Source organism: Crocodylus porosus, unplaced genomic scaffold (genome assembly GCF_001723895.1).
Source record: "Crocodylus porosus isolate Cpor-Errol unplaced genomic scaffold, CroPor_comp1, whole genome shotgun sequence".
NCBI classification, from domain to species: Eukaryota; Metazoa; Chordata; order Crocodylia; family Crocodylidae; genus Crocodylus; species Crocodylus porosus.
The window spans coordinates 134,652,055-134,679,917 of NW_017728931.1; the positions used below are offsets into that span (position 1 = coordinate 134,652,055).

General features: G+C 43.3%; 1 protein-coding gene across 3 annotated transcripts; it reads right to left on the reverse strand.

Annotated features, from left to right (window-relative positions):
* Positions 1-1,977: 1,977 nt before the first annotated feature.
* On the reverse strand, positions 1,978-27,863 carry PROSER2 (proline and serine rich 2). Of its 3 annotated transcripts, XM_019543710.1 has the most exons (5): positions 27,480-27,610; positions 25,782-25,841; positions 17,386-17,610; positions 5,285-5,537; positions 1,978-4,348 (listed from the first exon to the last, which is right to left on the reverse strand). In XM_019543710.1, exons 3-5 carry the CDS (start codon positions 17,518-17,520, stop codon positions 3,345-3,347), a joined length of 1,392 nt encoding a protein of 463 aa, XP_019399255.1. In that variant the 5' UTR covers positions 17,521-17,610; positions 25,782-25,841; positions 27,480-27,610; the 3' UTR covers positions 1,978-3,344. The 3 variants fall into 3 exon arrangements, with proteins under 3 accessions (XP_019399255.1, XP_019399256.1, XP_019399254.1); XM_019543711.1 differs by lacking the exons at positions 25,782-25,841; positions 27,480-27,610 and adding an exon at positions 27,841-27,863; XM_019543709.1 differs by lacking the exon at positions 25,782-25,841.

The following is a 27,863-nucleotide window of genomic DNA, read 5'->3' on the forward strand; positions in this document are numbered from 1 at the left end:
GCTGCTGTTTAAGTTTCTTTATAACACAAAGGCAAAGATACAAACATCTCTTAGGATGGTAGTGCTACATTTCTGCCAGACAGGATTGTTGGTTTTGGTGTGGATCTGTGAGCACCAGAGACCAGGCATCAGACCGAGAAGAGTTAATTCATGTTTTCAAAAGGATCTGACAGCTGACCACAGCTAATCAGAGGGATAAAGGGAAAAGGAAGAAATTCCACTTTCCATCAACTCTGTCATTGGATTTTATCCTAGTTAATTTAATTAGATTTGTGCAAGATAAAATTTCCACTTTAAAACAAAAATCACAACATTTACATACACGGTTGCATGATATACAACATACAGCTAACATTTATATACAGGTTATTTATTAGCAGCTATACTCTAAATTCACATAGTACATGGCTTTACTTGCTACAGTTTCAGGCACAGTGGAAAGTTCTTCCAAGTGGGACAGCTGGGAGGTGGGTGAACCACAATAAATACTTTGTGCTGGATCTTCAGTTTGGCGTGTCTAAATGCAAATCTACCAACTGAAGATTCAACAGGAAATAAAAAATGGGGCATATAATTCAGCTAATACTCAAAAACTATACAACTTTTGTATTACACACCAACTTCATCCTTCAATGGTGTGTAAAGGTACTGAAATCAAGTCCATCCCAAGTTACTTTTTCTCTAAACCATCTCAGTTGTAAATTAAAAAAAAAAAAAAAAAAAAAAATCCCAAACCACCACATGGATCAATGTTTGCTACTGTTGAGATAATGGATCACATGTGACTATAGGTCCACAGGAGTCTGCATTTGTATTTAATGTTCCTTTAATAAAATTGAGAAGTTCAATGTACAGAAAGCTGTGAACACTCATGTTTGTTTCACTTAGAGGAAAATAACTCGCCTTCACCGTTCGAACACTTATGACACATTAGCAATATGGTACTTTTGCTTCGCCGAATTCAGAAGAGCCCTTAAGCGTGCAGTTCAAAAGCCACAAGCACGTGCATAAGTGTTCTCCTGAAGTGGGACCCGGGCTCAGCTCTAGCAAAGATTGTAAATACGTGTTTAACGTTCAACATGCAGGTAGTCGCATTGACTTCAGTGGGATGACTCACATATTTAAACGGGGCACACATACTTGGGGACTTTGCTAGCCTGAGGAATGGTCACATTTTTTATTTTAAATTACTGAACACTTGCCTACAGCATATCTGTTACATCCAAGGATGCGATCATTTATCCTTTTTGAGTGAAAATATGACGTCTGAAAGGAATCTCTCCGTTAAATAAGAAAAGCAGCCTGAGTCTATAGGCAATGCAATCATTTAAAAACAACCAACCAAACAAATAAAAGCAGGCAGATTAAATATTTTTTAAAATTACTTTAACTTATGAGGCAGGCTGACAATTATGAAAAAAAGATTTTCCTTCACAATAGCTTCATTTATGAAAGTCTACACGGTGCATTTTAAGCAACACTTTCTATCACAGGAAATACATAAACATGTTTATCACAGTTGTGTCAGAGCTCCTATAATAGAAGGCGTGCCAGTTTCTATTGTAACTACTCCCTCCTATTTTCCAAGATTTATAATTTAGTCATTCAAAAAAAAGAAAAGAAAAAAAAAAAAAACAACCACGGAAGGAGGAGAAATTGCTTAAGCTTTCAAAGGATGCAAGAGAGTGAACTTACGGAAAAAGTGAGATATTTTAGGCCTCCAGTTATGTAAATTTAAGACCAAGAGTTTAATGGACTGAGATTTTGGCATTTGATTCTAAACTGGCTTCTGTCCTTAGCATTTGGGGATGCACACAGAGAGGAAGAGCAGCTTGGCTCTTGTGTGTACAGACTATAAACACCTTCCAAAACTATGCTTAAATATTTGCAGACTCCCTGTAAAGTCTGCCGACTGAGCCCAGAAAGAAGACGCCAATGCAGATTGTTTTGGAAGTCTTGCTGGGCTGGTCATTCTGTTTGAAATGCGAGGATTTGGGTTATCTTTTATGATGAACTAGCTGGCTAGGTGCTTCAAAGAAGGGTTTCCCTATAACTTTGGGAATGACTGGATCTTCAGTGACATAACTTGTTAGTGGCAGAGAAGGGCACCGATTCAGAGGGGGCACCAGAATGAGAGCTCCCAGGGAGCCTGCGCCACTGCGGCAGTCCTTGTTTGAGGAACGTGCACTGCGGTGCCACCAAAATTGCTGCAGCTCCTGCGCGGGGAGGCAAGCACTTGCTTCTCTCCTTGGTCCTTCCCACCCACACTGGTCATGGAGCCCAAATTTCAAGCTGCACCTCTGCTGGATTTTCCCTCAAGTCGGAAACACAAAACACACCACAAAGCAAAACAGTAATCAGCTAATCAGATGAATAGGACTGAGCCAGGGCTGCTTAGTGGAGTCCAGCTATTGTTTCAGGGCAAGTTTTCTCCACTGAATTCTTGTTTAAAAAAGGCAAGCCTCCTGCGTTTGATATGAAGTTAGCTTGTACCTATGGCTTCTCTGCTAGCATTTCACAGCTCAAATGAAAGCAGTTGACTGATTGTCACTAGACGCTTTGGCTGTCAGTGCAATACTGACACACACGGTCTTCCAGGGGCTCAGAAGACCAGATGAGTAGATCGGTAGCCACCCAAGAAGCAATTACTGAGGAAGAGGGGCAACATTCAAATTTAGTGGCAGAACAATGCAGTCACCTACTCTCATCTTGGGCCTCTGTGCCTACATGAAGGCCAAAGGGGAAAACCACTCTCTCTTCACCCGTTTCAAGTGACTTAGGACAGGAAGTAGTTCCTGTCCTTCCTGGAGCTGGGTAATAAAGCTAAGCGAGGGGTGGGGAAGGTGAGGGGCAGTGATAAAAGCTTGTAATATAAGTCAAAGACTTCAGCTTTAAAGGTATGTGACCTCTCAATGTCTAGACGGAGATCTGTAGGGTTTTTTGGCTTCAGAAAGGTAGAGCATGAGGAAGTTCCTCCACTGGATTTGCGAGTTATGTACAAATAAAAAAACCAAAATACTGCACAGTACACTTCATTAATGCAATGCCCTCTGGTGTAGTCCAGTACTGTTTTAAACAGTGCCTTCAAACCACACTGAAGAACAGATGAGTAACTGAATAGGATGCAGCATTCAAACCCCGCTGCTGACTGAGCAGTGCCACTTCGGATACGGCCGACAGACCTGTGGTTGCACAGCATTCAGTACCTCCTTGGCTTGCAGGAGCACAAAACTGCTCTTCAATCCCCTCTGTCTAGAAAATGCAATTTTGCTGGATTATTCGAGCACAAGCCAAGCCAGTCACCTTCTTTGCCTCCCAGCTGTCAGGACAGCTCCTTCCATAAATTACAGAGTCTCTTTTAGCAGTCCTAGTTTTCGAAGAGCCTCTTTCCTGGCTTCTTCCGTTGAGCCACGGCCAGAAAACTGTACTGTTATTCCTTGGGGCCGAAATCCTGAGGGTCTAGGGAGTGAGCCTGACCTCCTCCTGATGTCTAGGGTCAAGTCAGCCTGCCTGTCTTCGTTAAAACTCCTTGCAATGTTTTGCTGAGTGCCCTTGGTACTGACAATGGTGGCGGGTGGTTTGATCGTCACTGTTTTGCCTGCAGGAAGGAAAGGGCTCGGTTCACTTGTTAAGATCTCATGGATATTTTGATATCCATTCAGAACAGTCCCTGCCTGTTTGGATCGCATGTCACTAAGTTTCTGAGTGCTTGGAGCACGATCTGCCTGGATATGACTTGGCCTTTCCTTTGCCAGGCCTAGTTTCATCAGAGCCTCGTATCGTGTTTGTTCAGAAGTCAGATCTTTCAAGGAGGAGCTTCTGTTGCGACCCAAGAGATCGTTCTTTTGCATCCTCTCCTCTATTTCAGCAGCCCAAAAGGCTCCTCCATTGATGTTGGCCAGTACCTGTGCTCTGCGCTCCTGCACGTTGACTGCTGCCTTAGAGATGGTTTGGCTAAATTCTTTGCTGCTTATGTTGGTTATGTTGATGTTGCTTGGAAACCTGTGGGGTTTAGGTGCAGGTTGCAGAGGGTGCTTGATGGCTGGGAAATAATCTCCATTTTGCATTGGAACTTTCTTCTTCTCCACGGGCGTCACCTCCTTGGGAGAACCAGGGGCACGTGCCCTGTTCTCCATCTGCTTCTCAGATATTTTCTGAGCCAGGATGAGTGGAGTGGGGACTGAGCGAAGCAGCTTAGGATGCTGCACAACAGGAGGAGGAGGAAACCTCTCTGGGTTCAATGGAGGTGCCAAAGGAAGAACTGGTGCATCATCAGGAGGTGGTGTCCTCTCAGGCTGCTTGTTGTCCTCTGGCTTAGGGCTATCGGTTCTCCCAGCAGCCCCCGACACTGAAAAACAAACAAACCCAACACACATCTCGTTGAGCTCTTACACAGCTGAATGCAATACCTTCCTTTACTAGGACTGGCCTCATACATATCCCATTACCCCAGCTTTTCAAATGAATATGCTGGAACCTCAGCTTTTTGCCTGAAGAGCCTAATTAAGCTACCAGTGTCTTTCTATTCCCCCACCCACCCATCCAGGATAGTATTTCTATAGTGCCAATTATTATTTGGGTTTATGATGACAAACTTTCCTTCTGTCAATCCAGCGAGTTCACATCCATTAGATATCTAGTATGCAGGAAGCTTTCTCCTCTTCCTATTACCAACCACTCATGGTTATTAGGGGCAGAGAAAAGGACTGCATCAAGTTTAAAACATAGCAGCATGCTTCCTAATGGGCAAAAGTCTGGGGAAACTGGTTGTGGATAGGGATCTAGGGGACCAAAAACACACGGTCTGCTTGGTGTAGCCACATACTACTAGACCCCCAGCAGAGGTATCACTACCAGAGTAACAAATGACTGTCCACAAAAGTGGGGGGGAGTGGATATAGAAATAACTAGTGCATGCACACTTGTTACAGCTATTACTATCTACCTCCACAGCTATTACCCAGTGGGAGAGCTTTATGATGCTCCTTTTTGTAGTCAGGTGGGGAAGCAGGTAGCAAACTTAGCTGCATACTTCAGCATCACATGAACTACTGAATGCAGCACAATGTAGTAACAGTGAACAGCTGAGCTTTTAGGGTGAATACCCCCCCCCCCCCACACACACACACACCATGGCAAGGTACATAAAGCTTCTAGTTTTATGCCATAAGGGTGTTTATAAGTGTCAGAACGAGAGCCATGTCTGTGCAGGAGTTCACACCACAGCACCCTGAGCAGTAAGATCTACTTCAGTGGACGTGCCCTAACAGCTACCCTTCTTTACCTGATGGGGCATCTTTGTTAGAAGAATCTTCATGATCACTGCTCTCAGGGGTCGATTGCACTAAGTCAATGATATCTTCTGTCTCCGAATGGCTGGATGCATTTTCTTCTGTTGACCTTGGGGAGTGACAGTGGATGCCACTGTCATGCAGGACCTGGTCCTCAAAGTCATCTTCCAAGGAATCAATGGTTTCCTCAAAAAACATGAGAACATCCTTTTCCTCATGAGTTAAATATTTCAGGCTCTCGTCATCCTACAGTAAAGGAGAGAAGAGTGCCTTGGAGTGAAAAGCTGTTCAAGATTCGACAAAAACTACAAAATATCCAAAGCAAATACAATATCTGTTTCCAAGAAAAGAACAATCCTAAGAGGCACCATCAGAAATGTCCATCCCTTATGAAGTGTGAAAGAAGGCAAGGAGAGTGTCATTAAATAACTACAGCATACTGAAAAGAAAGTCAGGAGTATAAAGCAGAATGGGTTAAAACATGGGTTAAACAGTAGTAGCCTGGACTAGGGAATTTGCTTGTTGATAGCCAGGCTGAAATCCCAGATGCCGGAAGGCTGAATTTTAGCAGCGCACGCTACCAAAAAAAAAAAAAAAAAAAATCTCACTTGCTCATGCTGGCAAGCTGGGTAATGTTTGTGCTCACTGAGAATTGGTTAAGAGACCATAATTCAGATATTGAAAGTGAGCATAGGCCTAATGTTTTCACAAGTGATTAGTGATTTTTGAGTGCCAAGGCAGAGGCAGCCTGGAGGTGCCTGATTTTCAGAAGTGCCAAGCACTTGCCAGCATATGGTCTCTCAAGCTGGCTAGCCAAATATAAAGTTGTTCTGATCATCGCATCATGTTGAGCTACCAGATTGATAAACAGGAGTTGATACAAAAAGTCATCTAAAAATATCTACAGGTTGTTCACAGACAGGGTGAGTTGTTATTTTTTTTAAATGAGAAGGGCTTCCTGAATAAATAGAAGGAAATGGTTCCCGAACGGTAAACTCCTGCGTCAGCTGTTTTATCTAGGACAGAACAGTCCTGCACTAGTAGGGAAATGGTAAATGACTTTAAGGATCATCCCGTCTGAGACTATGATTCACATTGTTCTCTGTTAACTTGATCCAGATAATGCTTCTATGAGCAGCTGAACTGCAATGAGCAAGCTCTTTTCACACACCCACCTCCTGGGAGGCAAACTTTTTTCAACATTTAAGAGAATGACTACTAATGAGTTACAGTGAGATAATCGTAATAGAAAGACATTGCCTAATGGCAATGACTGTAAGATCTTGCATTCATGTACTCCTGTTCCAGTATCGATGAGAAGCAACTAAATGTTTGCTCTTCCAGATCTCCTCTCTCTTTCTTTCTCAATGTATATACCTGGGACTGACTAACAGTTGCTGGCAGTGAACACAACACCAAGCTGGGAGTGAGAAGACTGAGGTTCCAGTCTCATCTGTTTTCTGCTTGTGGCATGACTCTGGGAAAAGCCAAGGCTGCCATCTCTCTAGGCATCCTGGTTTCATTGCAAATATTAAAGGTAGATACAGTTTACAATAAGGCAGACCAAAGAGCTTTCAACTAAATAAATCCTGGAGGGGCAAGTCAACCTGCTATGGCATAAAGATGTTAATGGATAGTTAAGTCATTAGCTAAAAATCAGGTGTGGATAGTGTGTGGATAGTGTCCTCTGCCTCTAAGCCCTGACACCAGAAAGGGGACAAAAGCAATGTTATTCCTTTTGCAGAGTACTGAAACCCACTGATTAAAGCAGGGGTAAGCAACTATTTTAGGTGGAGGGCTGCCTACTGAGTTTTGGCAAGCCATCGCAGGCCACGTGACAGGCAGCCAGGAGCAGATAAATATTTTCTAAATTTTTTAGGGACCCTGCAGGCCAGATAGAATGGCCTGGCGGGCTGCATCTTGCCCACCCCTGGATTAAAGCATTATGCAAATCCTACCCTGTTTAAAACCACCTGTGGCTAAAAATAATTGCTTTAGGACTGGCTCTAAAGGTAGCCCTTATTCACCTATATGACCCTGCCCTCTTTCTTCAAAACAGATTACCTTTCCAGAGGCTGGTCTATAAGTGGTTCCATCCCCCCATTTTATTTACCATCAGCACACTTTTCTAATCAGTGCACGACTGAAATCTCTCAGGATAATCTGAAGTTGGTTTTGATGCGTGGTGTGGATACATTCTCAGACATTCAAATTTACTGCTGGCTTGATAAATGGCATCTGATGGGAGGGAGTAAAGCAGTGAGGTCCTGGCACCCATGATACAAGACATCAATCTCGTCACCTGAAGTATGTTCCTGCCAGAATGGGTGAATTATACAAGTAAAGTAAATGGTTGCATAAATATTTCCAGGCTAGTGCCAATTTCAGTTGCTTATTTAAAAGCACTGGGTGACATTTTCCAGTGCTGGCTTCTGTCTTATGGCAAGGTAGAGGAGCAGGATAGGGAAAGAGGTCCCCCCCCGCTTTCCGCACACTTAAGAGGAGCCTGCAAATTGAAGCCAGAAGCTGTTGGTTCAAGCAAGCATAGCGCAGGATGCAGCCTGCTTCCACAGTGTGCTACTCAAGGGACAAGCACAGCCGGCTTCTGGGAACGGTTCATCATGCTCCAAAGATACCACCCTGGTTCAAATTGCTTTTTAGAAGCAAGTCCAAAGTGAACTATCAGAGCTATGGGCTTAGCTCTGTGTGGTTAAAACAAATATATGCTTAGATTTGGAAAAGTGTAGTTTTCACTGAAAACTACAGTTTCACCACCGCTTGTTCCCTTCCTCAAATAGCTTCTCTTTGCAGGGGTCAGCTGAAGTATTCAATTTCCCATGAAAAGGTAGATCAGTCATGCAGGATAGTGGCTGGGATGCAGGAAGAGTTCAATTTCCAACTCTGGCAGACACCAGTCTCCATTTTCCCTTTTAAATAGGAATACGAGTTACATCCCTGCATTCCAAGCTAGCTCAACAGAAATTTTTCGATACTAAAGTTGCTCGGATAGAGTGGAGATGAAGGGCTTTGAGGTAATATGTCCTGTAAGCAGCGATTGTTATTTATGAATAACTGTGCTCTAAAATCATCGGCGTCTTTGAAAAGGCTTTTCTGTATTCCTTAAATTAGGAGTAAAGCTTCAGAAAAAATGGGAGAAATTTTGTTGCAATAGGTTTGGTCATGCCAAGTATAACGAAGGTTACAAAACCTGTTTCCATTATAGCCCTGTTTTCCACATATTTCAGATGCTGAAATGATTCACCTTCTTCTTGGGCTGGTTTTCTGGCTTCGTTTCTCTCTGGCATTTGTTTTGGAAAGATTGAGCCAGAATCTCTTCAGCTACTTTGAACTGGAAAGTAGAAAAGAGGGGGGAAAAAAAAGGGGGGTAGGGGTGGGGAGGATAATATAAACTCCTCCTACTTTAAAAAGGACAATTAAGCATTTTAAAATTAATAAGGACAGCTCTAGTTTAAAACTTGAAATGACAACTTATTAATGAAAGAGTAAAACTATTTGGGGGAAGGAAGAAATTATAGTTATAAATAGAATTGAAAGAGCCAAGTGTTTGGCTGGCATCTCATATCTTGAGCTGAATGCAGCCAAACATTTTTTCCCTTCCTAGCATGGGCAGGGGAGACTTTGCTACAGGAATGCTTTGTGGAAAGGACTTTGAGCTTTAATGAGCAGATTCTTTTCCTCCCTATCCAGAATTGTTTTAATGTGAAGGATGAGAGAAAATTCTAGCCGTGGAGGCTATTGCCCATTTCAATTTGGTAATTTTTTACTGAATCCTAAGTTTTTGCCTAGCGCCATACAGATTGGCTCTGAAGATGCTTTAAAAGCAGCTGGGAGGAGAATCTGTGTTCAAGGAACCTGCCATCTTTTAGGGGAGGGAGGGAACCTCTTCACTTAAAGTGCAAAAGGTATTGGACAGTCACGCCTGCCATCGCACCTTTAGATTTCAAGGGCTCTCTGGGTTGACTTGTTTGCACACGACCAAGTCAAGGATGTCTACAGGACAAATAAGGCTGAGTGTCTTGTACAACTCCACATGGTCTTGGATGCAAGTGCAAAGATGTAATCTTCTGGGACATTAAGTTGTGGGGTTTACTTTCACTTTTTGGCATTAACTGTTGGTAAAATTATAGGGGTGTCTTTTCTAGGAAGCCATTTCACCATTCAAGAATGACATGTGTGCGCGTGGAGATTCTTGATAGCTACATACAGATATAAGATTAGAAACAAATGTTGGGGAGAATGGAAGCACTGGGGAATGAACTCGGCACCTGAAATGAAACTTAGCTGGAATGTAGGCATCTCCACCCAAATGAATGGCCCACGGGTCCAAGCAGCCATAAACCCTGCAATTTTACTGTGGAAAGTTCCCTTGGAGTCTACAGTTTTGTTACTGTACATGTCCTGCATGTCTGCTGCCAAACTGCAGTTGGGATTCACACACGTGACATCCCAGTCCCATGCATGGCCCAATCCTTTGGGCATATTTAACTATGCTTCAATGCATTCTGCCATTGCTCAACTCAGCCAAGCACAGCAACTGTGGCCACTTGACTTCAGAAAGACGGCTCCTCTTGAGTGGTGCTGCACACCCTTTACAAGTGGACTGCGATTTGAGTACTGGCCCAGGAAGTGGGAGCCCTGTGGCCCAGATCATCCTCAGCCCAAAGAGGTTCAAAGCCAAGCACTCACAGGAGGATGCCCTAACCACTACTCAATACTGCCCCTCTCCCCCCCACAACCCTGTTCCCAATGCATATTATGTATTTTATCTAGTGACTGGTTCCTGGATCAGATCCGATTCCAGGGCTTTAAACCCAGCCACATGCATTCACCCCGGGCTGCTGATTCTTACTCTTTCATTTTCTTTCCTTCTGTTTGAAATCTGGGAACAGCTTCAGTGAATGGAGACTGCTCCTAGCCCAGACTAACCATGATCCACTGGTTAGAGCCTTCTCTTGGCATGTGAACATATGGCTAAGGTGCTCTGACAACCCAATTCCCACTTCCTGAGCAAATGCTCTACCCAAGAAGTAAAAGATGGGCTGTTCCCAGTCCCAGCCTGGCCACATCAAGAAGGCAAACAAGCCACTTACCACTGCCTAGAAGAAAGAAGATGATGGAAAATGTAGGACCAGTGCCAAGAGTGATCAGTGGGCAAGCAACAAATGAATACAAATGTCAAATATTTCATTCAAAACAATTCACCAAAAAAAAGGTGATGAGCATATGCTTAGAACAATTCTAATTAGCTATTGTGCTCAACACTGTTAGGGTCTGAGCGAGTTTACCCTTTAGCACTTACAGAGCTAGTTTAAGCAATCTCTGAACCATCAGTGATCATATCTGAAACACCACGAGGAATCAGAAAGGGCTTAGAGAATGGAGAAGGGCAAACACAATATCTGCATGAGAAGATAAGGAAAAGAAGGATTTGGAGCTCTAGGTCAGCCTAACCTATCCCTAGAAAGATGGTGAAACACTAGTAAGCAATCGGTATGTATGCACTGAGGTGATAAGATGCAGCCAACATGAATTTGCCCTGAACAAATTAATGTCAAAACAATCCAGTTTTCTGGGGTAGGAATTCCACCAAGGAGATCTCTTACATTTCCTGCACCTAACTTGACTTTTGCCAGGCTTTTGACATGATGCCACACAACACTAGAAGGCTAAGGACATACAGTCCATTAAAAATTAAATTACTGTAGGGTGGGCACACAAGTGATCAGAAAACTGTTCTCAGTGAGTTTCAGCAACCTGTTGTCACCCAATCTGTGATGCGTTCAGAGTATAAGAGTGCAACTGCAGAATGCATCTTGCACGAGAGCAGCATTTCCCAAACTGTGGGTCATACACAAAACTTGGGTAGTGGGGGCATGACACCAGGATGCAAAGATAACCAGCAGCGAGGAAAGCAGTGGGTAGGGTTTAGCATAAACCCCAAAGAGTCTGGAAAATGCTGCAGTACAGCTTTTGGGATCAACCCTTTGGAGCCCTTAAGAGGGGACACTGCTCTGGTTCACAGCTGGTTTGTTCTGAGCAAAGTTAACTGCTCTACTGTTTTCTACCAGGCCAATATGCACCAGTGCAAGTCATCCTCTGGCAGATGCCATCCTAAAGTTCAGTCATAGAGGAGGTGGCAGTAGGCATGGACAACCTGAAGTCTTCTACCTCGGGATCAAATTTTCAAGGAGTAACTTGCATCATACGCCACACAGGAGGCTCTTCTGCCAGTACTGACTTCTCCCTCATCTTTGTTAATATCAGCATGGGAGTTGACATAGGGTAGCAAGTATCTCTCAGAAGCACAACCATGAAAAAAAAAAAAAGTTAGGAGGGTGGATGGTCCAATATAAAAAAAAAAGCCTCTAGCAATAACACAGATCAGGGGCCCGAACAAAAGTCCATTCCACTTACTGAGTGTTCAAGCACCTTGTTAGTGAATAAAGCATAGTATATTTAGTTGTATGGGGAAATGGAGGAAGAACACACACAGGCTACCCAATCTTAGTACTGGTTCAAAACAGGAGTCCCAGGGTTTCTTCAGAGTTTGAGGCATCTCTTAATTCATGAGAGCAGGGGCCCCCCCACACAGCAGGTGTGCTCCTCGTGCTTGTCTGAGTTGGCTGGGGATGATCCTGGTGCTGAGAGTCATGAAAATAATCATGTGGGCTCAGGGTGCCACCATTTCTGCAAGATGAACAGATGTACGACCCCTGGCATAAGTATTAGAGTGAAAGGAAGAAAGACCAGTCCTCTGATCTCTGCCAGATCACTCCAGCAAAGACTTGGATAGATAGGAAGGCCAGAAAGTGTTCAGCTTTCTCTTTGGCCTACCCAAGTTGTCTGGTATATCACCCGTCCCTCTCTACTGACAGTTCCTCACAAATTGTCCCATGGATTGCTGGGACCGAGAAGTCTATGTTGACTAGATGACCTCAACTGGAAACAAGAAGCCAGCAGGAGCATGGCTCAACATCAACTTGCTAATAATTTGGGTTGGAATTAAACTTGCTTGCGGGAATGTGCACTTTGTAACTTCCTTATTCAGGTGCCAATCAGGAAGAGTTTGGATCAAAATTTCAGCCACATAATCAAGTGAGGAATTTGGTCAAAAACCTGTTTTTAAAAAAGTAGCCTACATCAGCATAACTGGAGGAAGAAGCTGGCAGAGCAGGTAAACTATGCACAACATGGTCCTTTGCATGTGACTGAAGTGCTTGTCCACGCGCACAGAACACAGAACTAAATGGCACAATTGCACAAGGTAAATGCAGGTCATTTCAGAAACTCCTATCTGAACCAGGACACAAATGCAGACTCTCAGTACAACAGTTCAGCACCAGCCCAGTTCAGCCAAGGTAAGTGCTAGCTAGCATGCTCCATGTGGTTTCAGTACGTGACACCATTAGATTGGTGTGTTATTCCCCTCTAGTATCTACTCCAGTGTTCTTGGTTCAACCTAGGTCTGCTGTACAATTACAGGATTAAAGGACTGAAAGAGAAGCCCTTGCCTCTTAAAGCCACAGGCCTTTTGCATTTTGTTTATTCAAGACCAGTTCAAGACAAATAGCCTGAATTAGCCAGGACCTCATTTGAATAATGCTGGAGATAAAAATGTTCTTAAAGTGCTTAGTTTGGTTTTATCCACGCTCACTTTATCAGTGGTATAAAAACAAGTCAGACAATAACAGGCAAGCCTGCACCATGCTTAAAGCATGGGATTGGGAGTTGGGATTCAGATGTAGTTTTGTTCTCACACACTTTAACTGGTACAAATGATTGTAGGTGTGAAGGGGCACTCATCCCCCTCACTGCTGAGGCTCACTCACTTGCACGAGTGCACTTTCTTGCTCTCATACACTTCCCCCCCACCCCCAATTCTTTAATGAAGTGACTTGTTACATTCATAAAAGAGCCGATGCAGGGCAGAACACATTTAAATGAAGTGTATGCTTTGCTTTGTTGTAGTAATCGTTGCTCATACCTGAATTGTAAGAAAAATGTTATTGCAAACAGAACAGTGTGGGCAGAGATAGCATTAAATAAGCTCATATTCAATGCAAGAATATGGGCTTTCCCTTAAGGACTGGATTGTATCCAAGGGTAACAGGGCAGCCTGGCCCTTTAAGTAGGGCAGCCAGCCCTGGGGTAGAAGCCCAGCTGTGAGTTAAGTCAAAAGCTCAAGGAGAGAGAGAGAGAGAAAGAACTAGCTGGAATTGGGAAGGAGCAATTTGTGGCCAGAAGGCAGACTGGAACTCAGTTAAGCCTGCTTTTAGGAAGGGTCCAGAGCTAAAGGCCCCAGTACCTGGAAGAAGGCTAATGGTTTTGCTTTACGCATTCGTTTGTGGAACAGATTACTGTGTTTGTACTATGAGGACTGACTAGGGGGCTCCCAAAGCAAGCCAGCCTGTTTGGCAGCAGGCGCACCAACCTGCTTACACCAAGTCTAGCATTACCCTGTGGATAGCTGTGTTAGGAGAAGGCGACTTGGAAATCTAGTACAAAGCAATGCCAGGTTAATAGCATACACTGGTTCTTGCACTTTGGCTCACGGGCCTTGGGTCTGCTGAGAACGTACATATTCTTCCTAAAGCCTCTTTCATCTTGGTACAGCTCTATAGTTGCAATGCTAGGGTGAACTACGTGCTGTTGTTTTTAGCTACCCCATTAACTAGACTGGGTCTGGTTAGCCTGCACATGCTAGTTAGTCCAAGCACTTGCAGGTGTTGTTCCCTTGTGCTTGAATTTCATGGAGATCACTCATCCAAAGGTTACGCTTGCTGACAGGCTGTGGATTTTCTGTATTTAGAGATATGGGATGCCCTTTCATTGCAACTAGCTGGAAAGAAACTTCCAGCAACTTGGTCAGTTCATAAAACACCAATAATTTATTGAATCCTTTACGGTTTTGCAAAGCAAAAGTGACCCCCAACTCTGAGTATGCATCTGGGCAAACAGAAAATCAAAGCAATATTTTAAGACAGGTAACTCCCTGGAAATGGTTAAAATCTTTAGTTTCTCTCCCTTGCAGTGTCTAAAGGTTGCAATAATGGCCTTTGGAAAGAGACATTAAAGAACTGTTTTGACAGTAAGCATATGAATATGGACCCCAAGGGAACTTAAGTATGCTGTCAGCCCTGGCTGTTAGAGCCCTTTACAAACACTCTCATGAGAGATAATCATTATCTTTGTGCTACAATGCGAGGAAGCAAAAATTATCATCTCTTGTCCAAGGCTGCAGAAGCAATCTGCAGTGTAGAGGAAGAAATGTTGCAAGGGCTATTCCATAACAAAAATGCCATGCTACTGACCTGACTTGCTGTTGTGCAAGACTGCAATTGGAGTCAAGATCTATTGAACATGTTCCAGTGATCAATTTAAGCACTGATCAATATTTTCCCCTTCCACCCTTTTGTGAAGGAAGAGTTCCCTGGTTCTGCCCAGCAGATTGCAACAAAAGCTCTTTTTAGTGCACTTAAAACTGAGAATCTAAGTGTATATGGAGGAAAAGCATATTAGAAAGAATGCTGACCTTCACTCCTGGAGAAGTTTTTAAAGCTCACTTTACTGCATTGAATAGATGCAGGATGATGGTAGGATTCTTATTTGGACATATTGTGAAAAAGGAAGAACGCAGTGGCACTAAAGACTTGAATAGTTTTTAAACCCACGCCCAGTTGGGTAGGACTTTCCTTCACTGCCCCTCTTGTTCGATGTACCACAGGCCTTCTTACACACAAAAGGTTTTGTTGCGGAGTTCAAGAAGAGAACGTAGCAGCAACTTATTGCTAACTGCATTGAAACAGGGATAGTAGATCCCCCTCCGCATCCAATGAAGGCTAAGAGAACAAGATATTTTTTCCTAGTTCAAAAGGCTCATTTATAATTATTGCTCTTCAGTTGATGGGCTCCATACTTTTTCTGCTTTGCCACCCATGAATTCCAACTGATGTCACTTCAAGGGACCTACCTGCTTTCCGAGGATTAATTTCTACTCCACATAGATAAAAAAGGACATGCCAGCTGCACAGCAAGACCTACAGAAAATGCACTGAACACTTCACGCTCTGTATCTCTGACCAATGTCATGACAGAGAATCATGCACAAATAGCCAGCCAGCTCTTATTTCCACTAATTTGGGTACAGAAAACCATTACCATTTACAGGCTTGTTACATCAAGGAATTCTAATCTCATGATGAAGTATCATGACGAGTATCATATACTATTGCTAGATTACAGTCATTCAATTGGTAGCCTAAAATTACACCCTAACACTGAAGACAAAACATGTGACCACCCGAGTGCATGCTGGATCTCTTTGTGTACAGCCTACTTTTTCCTACTCGCTTTAGATGTTGCACTGGAGACCTGCTACCATAGGTCTGTGGTACTGTTGTGAATCAGGCCCAAACTTAAGAGACCAGTTATGCTCTGCTAGATTTATGCTTGGAGGTACATTTCTTCCCAAAGACACTAAGTTTCCAAATATAACTTTTCTAACATAGGTATGAGGCAGGGCAGGGTGGCACCTTAGAGATCAACTGGTTCAAGGAGGACTGAGTCTTTACAGAGAACAACCTATTCCACTAGAGCCTATAAATACGATTGGCAAACCTCTCTGCTCAAGTCGGTATGGCTCCTGTTTTGAGTCAAAATCTTTAATGTATTTATACTCTTAATGCACCTGGAAGATAGGGAAAATGAGATTGCCTTCAGTTACCAATGGGGAACTGAGGCCCTATAATTTAACTCATTGAAATCACAGGGAGCTGGATGCCTTAAACTTTGCAGATCTGGGTCCAAGTGATTTGCCAAAAGTTCCACAAGGCTGGAGAAGAGTGGGAAAACTAATCCAAATTTTCAGCGTCCCAACCACTGAATCCTCACCACTCTGAGAACTACTCACTAGGCTACCATAAATGATCTTCACCTGTATTGGGTGTCACATCTCCAGAGATGCCATACTCCATTTCTCTGTGGGTCTTCTCTAATTTTCTCTTGAGGGTGGTTGAGAAGGCATAGAACTACATTACAGCATTACTCAGCATGTGCAGAGTAGATCAGTACTACCTGAGCGATTGGGGTTTGTTGGGTTTTTTTTTTGGTTTAAGAATTAACGCAGGCAGAAAGAGATGCTGCATCATGTTAATACAACTAGCAAAATTCTGAAATTGCCATTTAAAACATGCGGGGACAAATTTCCTCATGATTGCTTTTGCAGAAGTTTAGTCAGTTCTAGTGACTAGGAAGTCTGATAAAAAGCACTGACAAATTGCCTTCCCACATCGAGAGGTGAAAGACAGCCATCACAGAATGTTTGTATTTTCATCAATTAACTATAAGAGGGCGAGAAAAGACAACTGTTTTGTTTTCATAGCACTAAAAGTGCTTTATTAACAGGGAAGAAATGCAATCAAGGGATCAGGTCTTTCATTCAGGAGGGACCCACAAACTGAATGAGTGACATTCCCTGGACAAAAAAGGGCTCCAGTCTTAAGGGCTGCAGCAACTTACAAGCATGGAAGAGCCCCAGACTCTTTAAAGGTTCCTTCTACAATGGAGCAAAAATAATAGTTAAGGTAACAGTCTGAATCATTCCTCTAATCGGAGAATACAAAACGCAGATCTCTCACATGCTCAGCAATTACTCACACACAAGCATTTATGTAAAGACAGCTGTGTTTATGATGATGTAGTTATTACTCATTTAATTATGTTAAGGTGGAATGAGCAACAGGGCCCTTCAGTCAGCCAGCGACAGCAAAATATGTGAACAGGAAACAGCACTTCTAAAATCTAGCAGTATGAATAACTCTGGTACTTCAAAGATACAGTTAAATCTGCCCTTATTTTGGGCAAGGGTTAAAAAAAAAAAAAAATATCACTCACTTGCTCTGACTTACTTTGCTGGAACTACACTGTTACGTTTCCAAATCAAGTGTTAAGTTTTGTAGGAAAAGGAATAGGGGAGTTTACAAAAGGGATTTGGTTTGCCCATGTAAGTAATCTTTGAGAGTCCAGTTTCTTGAATGAAGTAAGGCACTTCACCAGACAGATTACCAGTACTTACCAAAGTAAAGTTCTTGCACCTAGACTGGCTTCTGCGACTCTCCATGCTCCCACTTCTTTCCAAGTTCCCCAAGGTGCAATTTGGCGAGATTTCTGATGCCATTTCAGAAAAATCCGACATTACGTTTCTAGGCATCCCACCCTAGAGACTGCTTGTTCCAGAGCTAGCCTTGTCACGCAGCGCAGAACACTGTCAGGGCTTACTTAGGGCTGTGGCCAGTCACGTCTGAAAATGTATACAAAGGTAAGTTAATTTAAACCTGTTTTTTAAACTACTGACAGGGCTGGAGAGGATAAATAAGGAAAAGAGTTCTTAAACAAGCTTATAACCAGATAAACCAGTGCAGGAGACCAACAAACATTTCCATCAACTAAATAAAACCCTATTTTTAAAGTAATCCTTTCAGTCTGACAAAGCAGGACTCCATGTCTGTCTCATATAGACTTCCAGATCAGACGCATTCCCATTTACAGTGGAAAATACCTGATAACTTGGTCTGAAGTCTGAATCTTAGGCAGGTTCTCTTTCAATTATGACATCATAAGATGCTGCAATCGAGACATGATGCCTCCCGTGATCCCTTTATCTGTTGGGGCAGGAGTGGGACTGCTCTGTTTCGAGCGATGCACAAGAGTAACAGAATCCGATTCCACCTCAGCTCTGCAGGGCTAACTCATCATTGCTCGACTGAACAGACCCAGTTTTGACTACGCACAAGGAACAGATCCAAGCATTAACACAGTGCCAGTTTACAGCAGGATTTCAGAGTGCAACTGCATTTTTTAAAAAGTGCTTCAGCTCTACCTTCGTTTCATTCCCCATTATGCTCTAACAGCACTTATGGACATGTGCTCTGTGGCGGACCAATGTGTATACAGAACGGACATGTACAGAAGTGGTTACTGCGGCAGAAAACATACATACATATATCCTAGGTTTCAGTTCTGTACCATCTGGCTGAACAGCATGACGCTTTGAAAGAGTCACATTACAATGCTTTACATCTTTTCCTCATTCTCAAAACATTCACAAGATGAAAAACAAGCCTCCTTTTGATGTCCCTCATTAACCTGATCAGAGGTTGATAACCTTTTGCTGCCACAGGGCACTGTTTGCCACCCAGCTCCCTTCCATGGGTCGCAAATCCCTAGCCAGTGGCGGATGCTGTGGAGGAAATACAGAATGAGGCTGGCGGATGGACTCTTGTGACATCCTCTGCTGCCCCAGGTGCAGCATGGTGAAAATGGACTGGATCCCGTCCCTTTGTGGGCCCGATCCAGCCTGATTCTCCATCCTTGGAGGTTTCTAAGACCTGGCTAGACAAAAACTTGGCTGGGATGATCTAGTTGGAGACAGTCTTGCTTTGAGCAGGGGGTAGGACTAGATGACCTCCTGAGGCCCCTTCCAGCCCTAATTTTCTATGATTCAGGCCATAAATCGCTAACCCCTGAACTATATGTTAGTTCACCACTCTACCTGCCTCCACCTCTAGTCACATTTAAAATGCTGTTGTGGTGTTTAAGTGGGGCATTTTTGTTTTTTTAAAACTTTTCCCTGGCACCTTTTTTCCTATTAAACACTTCCCAGTCATAAGCAAGAGGTGAGATTTCCACAATACCATTTGGCGATTGGTACCCACAAGTCCATCACCTTGTGTCTGTCAGATGTCCAACAAGAAATGGATGCTCTTACTCTGTGGATGCTGTTCAAACAGAACAAGACAGGCCCTGCCTTGAAGAACTTATGATCAAGATACAGTTTGCTTCAACCCAATTCCTTGAGGGCGACGTGGAGAAAGTCATCCAGTTTGCATTTCCATTTCACGCCTCCCCCTTTTTTTTTTTTGCCTCTTGGTAGCCAATTAGTATTCTGGAGCCAATAAGACTCAACTAACATCTCTATCTTCCTGATGATTTCCTCCCAAAAAGACAGCAAAGACAGTATTAGAGGTGAGTCTTGAGTGTTGCCTCGGCTAGGACATCTCTGCAACATTTGTATTGCAGAAAGACTCCCACGCAATGCAGCTAGGCTGCAATCCAGCAAGTCCCAAAAGTGTAGTCCAAACTAAACAGAGCAGCATATTTCTACTATAGCAAACACAACTAACATGAAAGAGCCCCTCTTGCAAACAACAAGCTTAAATGGTTAAGATGAATCTGGAGGCCTCTTTAAAACATCTCATTTTTCTATTGCAATGAGCATATCCCACTTGTTTCATTTCTCCTAAACAGATCAGATTCTTCCTTGAGATTGCGGTTTTAGGCAGTGATGCCCAAATAGGTGCCCACAGTTTGTTTCACACATGTATATTATAAAAACTTTAACTTCTGGTTATAAGACAGGCGTGTGTTAAACACTGCTGGAGCCCACACTGGTCTGGCAGATGTGTACATGTGCTCCTGTATATACAGGAAGAAGCCAAGTTAAAATAAGCAGCCTGAATGAAGAATGCATGTTGCCCTACCATCTCTGAAGTGAGATTTGGATACACTACTGCCCTGTGCACACAAAAGCAGCATTTGGTACAAGGTAATACTGGGCAAAAAGATCTTGCCCCTGCTGAAGGCAATGGGAGATCTACTGCTGACCAGAGTAGCATCAAAATTTCACCCCATGTGTCAAATTGTGCAGTTCAGATGGAGGAGGAACAGGGGGAGATGGGAGCTTTTTCAGAGTCACAAATGAGGTCAGTACTCATCTTCCACTGAAATGCAATGAAACTTGGTGCCTGCTTCCCAGCTGGATCTCTGAATGACCTACCCCCATAACGTGCGTGTGAGAACCTGGAGTCAAAGTTAATGCAATGGCATGTCCAATTTATTCCTTTTCTTGACAGTGATTTCGGTGAGGCCCAAGGTTAGGATCACCTCTACCATTCACAACGGTATCCTTTGTCACAAAAGGTCATGGCTTATTGTTTAACTATGAATGAACCTGCATGGGCTGCGTTAGTGGCATCTATGCCAATATTTAAAAGCTTGGAAGTGTTTAAATAAGTAACCTTATCAGGATTTGAACTAGGATTACCAAAAGAGACTCTCTGACCAAAGGCTTGACCTAAAAGAGACTAGCACTTCAGTGGGGTATTCTTTGCACATAAAAATGAGAACTTAGATATAATGAGCAGTACTGAAGTGTGTGTTACTAGTACAACTAACTAGTACTTTATTTCCAGTAAACTTCTGTTGTTCATTCCAGATTTCAGGCTCAGAAGCTCTGCATAACTCCTCAATGATGAAACACAGTCACCAGAGATTTAAAAAAGGCTGCACTTCAGCTACAACAATGGGCAGCAGGTATTAATATACCAATTATGACCTTGTCCTCTAAGGCCTAGCCTTTCTACAGTTTTTGTTCACATCAGGCTCAGAGACACAGGGCACATCTACACAAGACGCTTAATGCCCATTGGACTAATTCTACTGCATATTAACGTGACTGGCAAAAACCATGATAATGCGCTACCGCACAGATTATTCTAGTGGGCATTAAACAATGCACAAAAAGTGTTCATTGGTGCTAATACGCACTAGTGCTGATTATGGCTCTTTAATGTAAACATGCCCACAGTGTATCAGTTAACAACAGGCTCAGCCTTCTGGCATAGGAAAGGCAGAAGTGTACTTCTTTAATTTAGAAGAAAAAGTTTTAATAGCAGATTTGGTCTTGTAGGTTACATTTAACAGCATTATGCCCCAACTGCACAGGTAGTTTAATCAAAGCAGTTTCCTAATGAAGCAGAACACAGTTCAGACAAAGGTCTTTACCCAAGCTAGCAACTGATTAACAAATTAGGTGCTTCTACAACTGAGTCTTCAACCGGCTCCATGACTTTAACATGGAATAGAGGGCAATGGTCATGGTAAAGTCTTACTGTGAAGTAGATTTGATCTGGGTTTGATATACTGCTCTGCCACACACTATATGGGCAGGTCTACACAGCCTCTAACTGTACTAGGGAGGGTTGCGAGGGATGATTTTATTAATTTAGATCAGGAGGTAGCCAAGATGCTTCAAAAGGAGACCCCAGGGTATGCTTCAACAGAATTGCCGAGGTAACCAGTGAGGGGTCAAAATAGCGTAAGAAGTCTCAGAGAGGTGGAACAGCAGGTTAAATAGGAAGCTGTTCTTCTTGACCTTCAGAGATGCATTAAAAATGAAAGTTACTCACAACAGGGTTTATTTCTTAGTCTACCCAACACACTAATTATGGACATATTACAGGCCTTTAAAGGCACTGCCTGTGCTAAAACACACTGTTTCCATCAACCTTCATTGCAATATTTGGGCCAGTTCTTAGCAGAGAGCAGAAGTGTTTTCGTTCTTGCAAATGGCCCCTGCCCAATTATGCATGGTGTGGTACTTTTCACTTAAAGGTTGATTTAGAAGCTACAAGAGTCTTACATTGAACTGCAGTTAAGTACACTGATAGTAGAGAGAGAGAGAGAGAAAGTTGAGTATTCTGTAATTAACAATGAATTTTATTTCAAAAGTTCAATTTTAACCTAAGATGTGGCTTGGAGGCACTATATCAAGTTTCTGTAAAGATTTAAGGAATGGTCTTCTATTGCAATAAGCCAAATTCTTACTTTGCCATGCGAGTTTACTATGCTACTGAGCATCTAAAAGATCCAGAATATTTGTCTTGAGTAGATAGACCTAAGTAATGTACTTGTCAGTAAACCACAAAAACAAATTGTGAGAGAGAGCTAGCTTAATAGCCAGAAGATTGATCACTCCAAAATGGAAAGTATCCAAAGGTTAAAAAAGTCACGCGCTACATGACTCAGTGAGCTAGCAGATGTAGAGAGCACCATTCCAGTTAAGCGAACACAACGATATATTTAAGGAAATGATCACACTTCTTGGAAAGTTATCATTTTTTTTAAAAAGCCACAATGTTGACGCACCATTCTGTTTTCTCCACTGTACGTGAAGGTTATTTTGAAGTACCTAAAGGTTATTTGGAAAGAAATCTCTTTTCACCTAACTGAATTTATCACAAAGTCAGGATGCTATTTGAACTTTCTACAGTGTCCTAAATGCAAATTCTTTGTCTGTTCTTTAAAAATCTGATCACAATATATAGTTACAAAAAGATGCAATTGAAATATACCAGAAAAATCTTTGATGAATTTCCACCCTACCCTTCCCCAGAAATTGTAGTCCTTAAGCATGTGCACACACTTAAGTTACATGGGAATACATAGGTAAAATTTCATGCATAAGCATGAAACACCATTAGGTTTAAGCAGGTGAAAACATGCTTGAAGGCCTGATAGCCCCCTTTAGTGAACAGAAGTCCTTCCATTAACTTTGCTGGCCTTGGAATCAGGGCCTTATTAAGCTTAGGCTACTGGAACAAACATCCTCCTGAACAGCCTGCACAAGAGTATGGCTGAACAAGCTGGTTTGAGCAGCCAATGCAACAAACATAAGACTGGTTTGGCTATAAACTTTTATAGGCCATTCCAAAATATGTTTGCTTTAATGGTGTGGACAGGTCTACTTATTAGGTTGGGGAACACAAACCAACTGCAGTAGCTTTCATCAACTCCTCCAGTATCTAATCTATGAATTAAACCCTGCACATAAGCTGCTCTCTAGCAATAAAATGAGCAGGGAAACAGAAGCAGAGACATTCTAGATAAAGGGAGAGAGAAAACAACATGTTTAACAGCACTGAATGTGCAGGACCAATGGGCATGTCAACGCTACAGACATGTGCAAAGGTTGAACATGCATTGTTTAGACTTTAAAGAAGAGGAGCCTAAAACTGGACAGCTCACAGCCAGTTTTAAAATGCTAACAAAGATGGGACAACTACAGATATTACCTCAATTAAGCCGCTTTGCTTCCTCTGCAGGAAAGCGAGATTAAGCTAGGAATTTGTTTGGACTACGCTGGGATTAGCCACTACAGTTAAACTCCTCCTCCCCAATCCCAAATGTGAAATTACCGTAACAAAATTTAAGAGACAGGTATTATACTGCTTGACATCAAGCATAGAAAGGACCAAGTTGCATTAAAAACTGTCATTAACCATAACTAGGTGACATTTTCAAAGAACATGACTGTCCTCATTCAGACTGTGGAAAACATAGTGTTGACTGCCACACTAATTAAATGCACTGAGGAAAGGGTATAAGATATATTTCCCTTAGCTGTACTTTGAAAGGTAGCTTAACCTAGATTTGGTCAACATAGAAGTGCTGCAGCTATGGCTATGGTAACTGTTGCACCCTAAAGACTGATGCCAGACAACAGTACTTGTGTACTGGCTTTTACAAAAAATAAAGTTATGGCATGATCTAACCCACACAAGCCAGGTAAACAGTGTCATTTTGCCGCAGCAGCATGGAAACAGGGCTCAGGGCAGAGATCTTGACTTTATATAGACTTGGGCAGCACCTAATACGATGGAACAGGTGAACACTATCACAATATTACTAACTCAAGCATTCAGATAGCATATGTCCCTCCAAATTTGTAAAACCTTAGTCTCAATATTAACTCTCTGGTTGCTGAGCTGTGAAGATGCTTCGGGGTCACATTTTCAAGGTTTTCTCCACAATCATGAAGGTAAGAGTCTTTTTAAATGAAAGCAGAGATTCTTACAGACACAGGAATCTGGAAATTGGGGCTTTCAGAAATGCACTGTATATATTGTGAGACCAGTAATAAGAGTCACAAGAGCTGCCAACACTGAAATGAACCCTGCACACTTAAGGTTTTAAACAACCAAATGAATCAAGTGCTGTTTCATCACAGCATTTAAGTACCTGCTTGAGTCCCACAGACGTTGCTGCGACTTAAGCTCATGTTTAGAATTATGGCCAAATTTGAGCTTAAAATTTAGGAGGGAGTGGCCTAATGAATAAGGAAATGTTGGCTCACAATTGCTTCCAGTAGACCCTCCAGACAACAGGAAACCTCAATTCACACAACAGACACTCAAGTATCATTCTGTGTATCACTGAATGTTTAAGGTTACAGGTTTCAGCGAGCTACTCTACGACTCAATATACTTAAAATAGATCTATTCCCCATTTCTTAACTGGTCTTTCTGGATTTTCAAGAGCAACTTTTATTTTTTTCTTTGTAGGAATACACTTCTGCAAGTATTTACCAAACAATAGGAGACTGTTAAGCTGTGGAGGTAACCTAATCATTGGTGCTCCAATGAGAAACTTTTACTATATTCCATGTTGGAAAGCAGGGGGCAGTAACATTTTGGCCAGAGTGCCAAAAACACCCCAACCCTGACCCATTCCTTGACTTGGCGTGCCAGGGGCAGACCATGGGAGGAGCCACAAGGGGCCCAATTCTTATTGCTAGCAGCTGCACGCACACCTCTGGCAAGACAAGACACTATCCATTCAGAGGCGTGTGTGCAGCCACCACTGCCACTGTGAAACCCAGCTAAGGGCTCCAGAGCCTGGTACAGCTGTTTGCAGCCTCTGGGCTGCCTGCCATAGCCAGCCCAGGCTCTGAGCAGCTGTAGCAGGCAAGCTACAAACAGCTGCACTGGACTCCGGAGCGCACTGGCTCAACGGCGGTGGTGGCTACACACATGCCTCCAGGGAGACAGAGGGGGTGAGGCTGGGGTTGCGCTGCCCCAGACCCCTTCCCTGCCATCTGCCCAGAGGTGCACATGAAGCTGCTGCCACCACAGAGCCCAGCTGGGGCTCCAGAGCCTAGTGCAGCTGCTTGCAACCTCCTGGGTGCAACCAGCCCAGGCTTTTGGGAGCTACTGCCAGCCACAGGGCCCAAGCTGCCTTCAGCTGGGCTTGCAGCCTCCCAGGTGCCTGCCTGGGCTCTGTGGCTGGAAGGATCTGCCCAGGCCTCGGGCTAGCTGTGGAGTGCAGAGCCAAATGGTCTCATATGCCAGACTCTGGTACACATGCCAGCAGTTTCCAACCTTTGTTATTAAGGTGCTGCATTATTCCAGCCCATCAGTATGGTTTTGGAAATGCTGCCTGAAGACGGTCACATAGAAGAGTCCTTCAGACCTCGCATTAGAGTCCTGTTTACAATCTCGAGCCTGATTTTTAGCACGTTGCTTTTCAAGCTTGAACCCAGGTTCACAAAAGACTGCATCTGAACAACACAGAGGAAAAAGTTGTTTCAAGTCTTTGCCTTTTGCCTTGTGAATACCTGCAGCTGTAACTCGGACTCAGTAACAATTTTATCCAGGTTGCACCACATAAAAAGCAGTTTTATCAACTCAAAGGCAAATAAAAACAATTGCGAAAGACTGGAATGCCCTAGACTGGGTTAAACCACCAGAGAAAGGTCTCTAACTTGATCTGTTAGCAGAAACAGAATCACTCCTGCCGCACCTAAAACTGAAACTCAGCCAATGACAAACAGTTTTTTTTAGATTAACTTCTTACCAGAGGATAAATGTGGAGGCTTTCACTGAGAGGCTACAGCAGAGATTTGATTGTCTGCGTCTGTTTCAGGGAAGAACAAGATACAAACATTAAAGTCTAGACCCCTTTTATGGAGGGTGTTCGCCATGTCCTAGATTAGAAGTCTCCCTAGATTTTGACATGTCTGTGCAAACTGCTGCAAAAGGACTTTAAAAGTTACTTATGTTTAATTTACCAAATGAAGAAATCCAAGGTTGTCAACAGCAACAGTTGATATGTTAGAAAGGCATAGATAGAGAAACAATTTAAAAGTACAGACTCTGCTGTAATTAGCCAGCTTCTGTCTTGTTACAGGTGTAACATCACAAGGGTTTAGGGTTTCATTATATAACTGATGCTAGAGCTGTACAGAGCTGCAGTGAACCAAGTACAGCTTCACATCGCATTTGGGAAGGCACGGGAATATTCATCCATACCTTCCATGCAGCCCAGCCTTGCACTGCTGCATCACAGGCTAGCAACAGGATCTGCAAGTCACCAGGGGCTATCCGCCTGCCTTGTCATGCTGTGAGACTACTGGAGAAGATGCATGCACACAAAGTGGTCAGGGGACGATTATCCCCGAAGAGAGACAGTAGAAGTATAGATGTACACAGTAGGTCAGCATGTGAAGGGTCATCTGCAAAGGGCAAGAGGCTGACAAAAATCCTCCCTGTTGACCTGCATGGACAAAAGCTTATCCCTCATTACAAGTATAGGGCTAATCAGAACAGCTGGCTGGAGACGAGGCTACTGAAGCCATCAGTCACATTATCAACATCGGTATGTAACGAGGGACTGCTTTTACAAACGTTCTTGTTTTGACAGGCATTTGGTACCAAGCAACACCGCAGTCGCCTTTTCAGGCATCTTCCTACAGATATCTGCATATTCTGGTCATTAGAGGACATGGGCACAGTGAACGCTAGTCAATTTTTAAAGAGTTAAGTTGCCTGGGATGCTACACCCGTCTAGCAATCCCCTGCCAACATTCCTGGGTAATATTTCTCTTTCTGAGGCAGGCATACAAACAAGAGAAAGAAACTGTGCAACTGAAGAAAATTCAAAGAGTAAGAGAGACAGCGGAAGAACAAAAATCCTTGATCGTCTCGTCTCATTTAGCGTGTTTACGAGTTACCCTCGTCCATAAAGAAGCTCAAATGCTATTTGGGACTGTCGCACCTTTAATTTTAGCAACGAAAAACATAGGTTAAACAGAAAATCTGTTGTCCCTTTAATCTTAGTGGGGAAGTATATACATTAAAAGGACAACAGATTTTCTGTTTAATCTTAGTGGGGAAGTATATACATTAAACACAACATTTATCCACTTTAAAAAGTCTCTTCTACTGCTGAGCAACCATCAGCATCTCACACTAGTTTCACACACATCTGCCTGTTTAATAAAGCGCTCGTTTTCATTCACGTTCAACGACAAGCTTAGTCCTGTTTCGAAACTGCCATAACACCAAGGAAAGACACTAATTACCGGTAACCTACGCCAAGACTGTTGCTTCTACACCAGCGCGTTAAGATCGTGCACTAAAAATCACCGTCTCACAACAATAAAACTTCATAGTAGCTAAAGCCAGAAAAAACCCCACTCGATCTTTTAAAACCCGGCCTCCCACGGCCGCACCCCACCCCTAAAACAGCAGCATTTCCTCCGGGCTCTCGTACCTGCACCCCGACTCGAGCTCCTCGGTCCATCCCCCCGACGGGGACTTTACTCCGACGCCGGCACGGCTCGGGACCAAAACCGCACGGCTATTACTACTTAGCCACCGCCCCCAAAAAAATAAAAATCTAGTCAGCGCTTCCCTTCCCCATCTGCCCGGAGCAGCGATTCTCGGTCACGGCTAAAAACCCCCGTGGGAGGTCTTGGCGACAGGAAAAAAATGTGATAAGCGACAAATCAGGAGAGACGCTCGGAGCTGAGACTTTCTGAAGGCCCGGGGGAGGGGGGGACAGTTAAGCTGGGGACCCGCTGCTCCTCCCGCTGGCTTCTCAAGGGTGACCCCCGGCCCGGCCCCGCACTCACCACGCACCGACGCTGCTGTGTGA

What these genes read in the sequence shown, in the direction of transcription:
- PROSER2 (XM_019543711.1), bottom strand. Translation starts at nt 17,520, where the DNA reads ATGCCTAGAAACGTAATGTCGGATTTTTCTGAAATGGCATCAGAAATC. An exon ending in GGTGCAAGAACTTTACTTTG is followed by an intron (nt 5,538 to 17,385) that starts GTAAGTACTGGT and finishes CCTTTACTGTAG; the next exon opens with GATGACGAGAGCCTGAAATA. An exon ending in TAACAAAGATGCCCCATCAG is followed by an intron (nt 4,349 to 5,284) that starts GTAAAGAAGGGT and finishes TTTGTTTTTCAG; the next exon opens with TGTCGGGGGCTGCTGGGAGA.